Source organism: Monopterus albus, unplaced genomic scaffold (genome assembly GCF_001952655.1).
Source record: "Monopterus albus unplaced genomic scaffold, M_albus_1.0 scaffold58.1, whole genome shotgun sequence".
NCBI lineage: Eukaryota > Metazoa > Chordata > Actinopteri > Synbranchiformes > Synbranchidae > Monopterus > Monopterus albus.
The window spans coordinates 1,850,433-1,855,246 of record NW_018127938.1 but is presented as its reverse complement, the minus strand read 5'-3'; the positions used below and the strand labels follow the sequence as shown (position 1 = coordinate 1,855,246).

The 4,814-nt window shown below is 40.5% G+C and overlaps 1 protein-coding gene across 1 annotated transcript in view; it reads left to right on the top strand.

Annotated features, from left to right (window-relative positions):
• Positions 1 to 1,970: 1,970 nt before the first annotated feature.
• lurap1 (leucine rich adaptor protein 1) overlaps positions 1,971 to 4,814 on the top strand; it is a 15,326-nt gene continuing 12,482 nt past the window's right edge. The window contains exon 1 of the mRNA XM_020602801.1: positions 1,971 to 2,646. Within this exon, the coding sequence (XP_020458457.1) occupies positions 2,431 to 2,646 (216 nt within the window). The 5' untranslated portion in view covers positions 1,971 to 2,430. The remainder of the gene's footprint in view (positions 2,647 to 4,814) is intronic.

Below are 4,814 nucleotides of genomic sequence, written 5' to 3'. Positions count from 1 at the left end.
TCTTGTTCTTTTCACAAACACTTAATTCAAAAGGTGTTTTAAGATGGATTTCCTCCCATTGAATGTGATCACAATGGAAATTTAGCCCACTAATTTGTGGACAGTATAGAGTCTGAGCAGACACCATACAGAAATCAAGCATAACTTTTCTCTAAATTTCACTTCTGTAGAGACATTAAATTTATACTGACATGAGCATAGCTAGGAAATCTGCGATCCCCAGGAGATGTGATGCCAAATACAAAGGACCACAGTACAACAGGAAAGCCTCATTAATACCAGACTTAATATCTTCCTGTCCTGTTCCCTCTAAGCTGAGCTCTCGTCAGTTGTTCATACCTTTGTTACACTTTCACTATCTGTGTATAATCCTGGTGGACAGCATTGTTAAGAATGGAAGAATTTTAAAATTCAATATACAGTATGTGTTCTCCACTCCAAACAAAAGAAAAGTAGCCTCATTCTGTGTCCAAGCTTCATGTCATATCAGATTTGACCAGACAGCTCAAAGCCATCCTGAATCCTGCTTTCAAACTATTGTTCTTGAACAATCTTTTTGCAGACTCCCTCCTAATCCAATTTGTATTCCCCTGAGACAGACTACTAGATTCAATTAGTGCTTATATGTGAAAACTCCTCTTCCTTTCTAAGCTACTTCATCACTATATTTCCATACTTAGTCAGCTTCTTCCTGGCACCCTGAGTGAGCATTCACAGTGAAAAGCATCTCAGCTCTCCAGAGGCATTCTCTGACTGCAAATTACACAACTGAATGTCTCTTTGTAGTGTCTCTGAGTGTAATACATACACTGTATGCAGCATTTTCAGTACACTGTAGCAGAGCAAATTAGCTCCATGTTTGTTTCAAATTCAAAATATTGTGAATAAAAATGTGGATTTTTAAAACCCCTATTAGTCATTTGTCCCTGTTAACTGGCAGTTGAAGAAGAAACAAGCTACTCATATCAATTTCTAATTCAATTTTAATATTCTTTCCAGCCATGAGGAAAATGTCAGAGCAAAAATATAGTCACCACAAACCTTACTGAAGTTTCTAACTGACCCTGTGCATTTCCATCTATAGCAGCATTTAATCTTCATTACACTAAAACATTGCCAAATCAAGCCACCAATGTCATAACCACAAGATGTAACCTGATGTATTATTGCAGCCGCAATGCCCTAAGTTGCATATGAGGATGTCCAGACTCACTGAAGAGAGAATCTGCCTGCACTGTGTAATGCCACATTAATGCAGTGCTGCGCAAGATTACCAACCATGCACACATGCTAGACACAGAGGATCTGAAAAATCCAGCGTCACCGCATATACGTCGGTGGATTTTGGAAAGTGATTATTGCTACTTTGCTACTTTTTCAGTGAATTTGTACCACAATGAAAACAAAAGAGGTTCCATATTATTAGCTTATTTTGTCAGCCTGTCTTGTAGAGGGGCTCTGTGTTAATCTTGTTTTGAGACCTTCATCATTCATGTAGAAACAGTATTTTTACTTTATGTATTTTGTGCTGATAATCTATACTTTTATTTAAGAAGGATTCTGAATGATTAGTGTTAGATCCCAAGTCATGAGAGTTGATTCTTGGGGAAGTGGAGAGTGTTTTCCTGTAGATATACCTTTCCCTAACCTGGGCCTAACTTGCACCCTACCACTAACCAGCCATGGTTTTTGATGCTTAACCTGACATTACCCTAACCAGTTACCTTTGCCTACTCCCAAGTCTTGAGATCTAATGAATGCAAAACCTGTACACGAGTATTATACATTATTGCATTGCTTGTTTTCTTTGTCCAGTTAGTGTTTGTTGCTTTATTTTGGTACCTCATACTATTCAAATCACGTGTTCCTTTACACATTTTATTTTGAAAGTCACACAGGATGCTATTCAAAGTCATTCTGGCTGCCTTAACAGTCTGGAGCGCTTCTCCCACCCTGCGGTAGTTGGTCGCTGTCATCATGCAGGTGGAATCTGCGCAGTGGAGCTCAGCGTAAGGATCTCCACAACCAGACACATCCTCGGCCTACACGGTGATTATACACAGGACACTGCACGCTGGGGATCAGGCTTTCATTACCGCTGTGGAGGAATCTATCAACAAGCCTCAGAAAATAAACTGCTGATATTTTCCACTTAATGATCATCAGTATGTTAAGAGGGGCTTAGTTTATTTGACTGAAGATGATGATATAGCAAAGTAAGATAATTTTTCTTTGCAACTATCTACTGGAAGAACCACACGTTGTTGTGGTAGTGCTGTCAGACTGTTTCTCTCCTGGCGCAGTCCAACTCAGCTGGAGTCGCACAGGATGCCGTGCAGCCCTATAGGATGTGACTCTCTCAACAATTTCCAAGACGCGAAAAGGACGTAATCAATCTCCTGCGGATCTCTTCTTTTTAAACTCACGGACATGATGGATGAAGGCACTGCCAGCGAGACTATCCCAGATCTGAAAGACATAGAGGTGAAAATCGGCCGGAAGACTCCCGAGGGTTTGCTCAGGTGGATGCGGGAAGACGTGTCCTCTCTCCGTGGAGACGCCAAGCTGAGTGCCGCGCACGACTCCAGTAAGGAGACGGGGAAGAAGAGTTTGGATGAAAAGATCAGGAAATTAAAGATAGAGATGGTGAGTGTGTATCTGTCTGCCTGTGGGTGCGCGCGCGCGCGTGGTGGCACAAGCTGTTGGACGTGTGGCACTCCTGTTTTCCAGGATGTGGCATTGACATTCATAGTCTCATACTGATGCTTCAAAGGTTGTAGATTCGAGTCAGTTCTCAGCTCCAGTGCGCACAGTGTTGTTGTGCACATAAACATCGGCAGATCACTTTATTATGACTCATGTAACTATGTGACAGCAGTCAGTACAATATGTACCAAACACCAGGATTAATGTTGTGCTATTGTTGTAGTATTAATTTCCTGCTTTGTTAATCCCTATTTACATTATATGTTTGTATTTGATCACAGGTTGGATGAGGTCAAGTCATTTCATAGCCAGGACTACCAAATTGTTATTAAAAACCAAAGATGTCCTCATTCAGTGCTTAGTTATTGTGCAAAATACAGTATCACTCAACATCTGCTGTCAGTGGTGAGCCAATGTTTATGTTCTGTCCATTAAAGACATGTACAGTGTTCAAGCCTTTCTTCCCTTTTATGTAGTGATTTTGCACTCAGCGCTGACATCGGAGCTCCCTACAAAATGTCAGCATTCTTTCAGCATCTTTCAGAGGCTGTGATACAATGACGATGCCAAGAATTTCAAATCCTTTCTGTGACTTCGTCATGGTATGTCACTTCAGGATCCTCTTGTTTTAACATGGTTCTTGCCTCCAACAAATCTCACCACTGAGTGTTTACTCATTCTTATTTAATGGGTCTGTGTTTGCACATTACAGCGGTGCTTTACCTGTAGGCAGAGCAGATGTTTATCACTGTTGTTAGTATATTAATAATAAATAACTAAACATGGTATGTTAGCATAAGAGTCTAGCAGGACCATGGACAGTTGATAAATAACACATGTCCACAGATGGCTGTGTTGTCATTATTTCAACAGTGAAGAGAGCCAAACCACTCAGAGAAATATTATAATGATATGGTGAGTGTTTTCTTTGTTTTGCCTTCATTCATAACATTTTTGATCCCTTAGACTTTTTGTAATGTTTGCAAAGTAGATGTGTCAGCGCCGTCTCTGGTGGATGAACTATGTACTGGTGACACTGTTTTTAAATGACTTCTGACATGTCTTTGGCATTTCTTTGCCACAGTTTCACTTATCATCCACAATATAAACCAGTACTGGTATCTTTGTGATAAGCTATTGACCAACGATATCAGTATTTGTTGGGCTTTCAAAGCGGCTCCCAGTAGTCTATAAATCAATAGAAGGATTACATACATCACAGAGAATTATCATTATGATAACAAAAATGTTGGTTCAATCATGATTATGAATAGACTATCTTTGATTAAGATTGCGTCAGAATAAATAAAAATGATAAAATGGGAACGCGCGTCACTCCCTCATCCCATAATTCAAGCCACTCCTCGTTGTGCCAACAGCTGCAGATGGCTGCGTGTGCTAAGAACTGAGCTGACCAGCAGCGGCCTTTGCAAATGTGGTGAATTCACTCTCCCACTGTCAGGTGGTTAATACTCTGATCACACCATTCATACAAATTTACAGTCTTTCTGTCACATGGCATTGGTTCTATGCATATTGGGACTTATTTCAGAGGGATGATGTGGCAGTGTCACATAGGGCTGCTTTTGTTTTTCACATATTATACAATTATCACACATAGAAGCTTAGAAGCTGCAACAGACCATTCTCTTTGTCCAGCCAAGGCTGTTCTTTGTTTGTACAGCTGATTATTTCCTGTTGAGCAGTGGTTGATTTCATCCATTAAACAAATTTCTCTCTGTCATCTTGTTTACACAAGCCCCACCTCCTCCAAACAGTGGAGGACTCCCAACAATAATAATTCTACAACACTCTCTGGTTGGTTTTTGCTCTACTTTGATCATCTATGTCTGTGGCAAATTCAGGCCTGCACCCAGTCTGTGGTTGTGACACAGAGCACATGCATAGCCACAATCAACCTCTCAAACAAAGCAAGTTATCTTTTGAGAGAGCTGCTCCAAAACACATGGGTTATATCCAAACATCTAAAATACATTGTCAGCTGGGTCACATGTTAGAAAATAGAAACTTATGTCACTCCAGGATTGTAGGTTGCTGGCAACAGAACTAGGAGTCAGTAAACCCTAAAAAGGAAACAATGCTTTCCC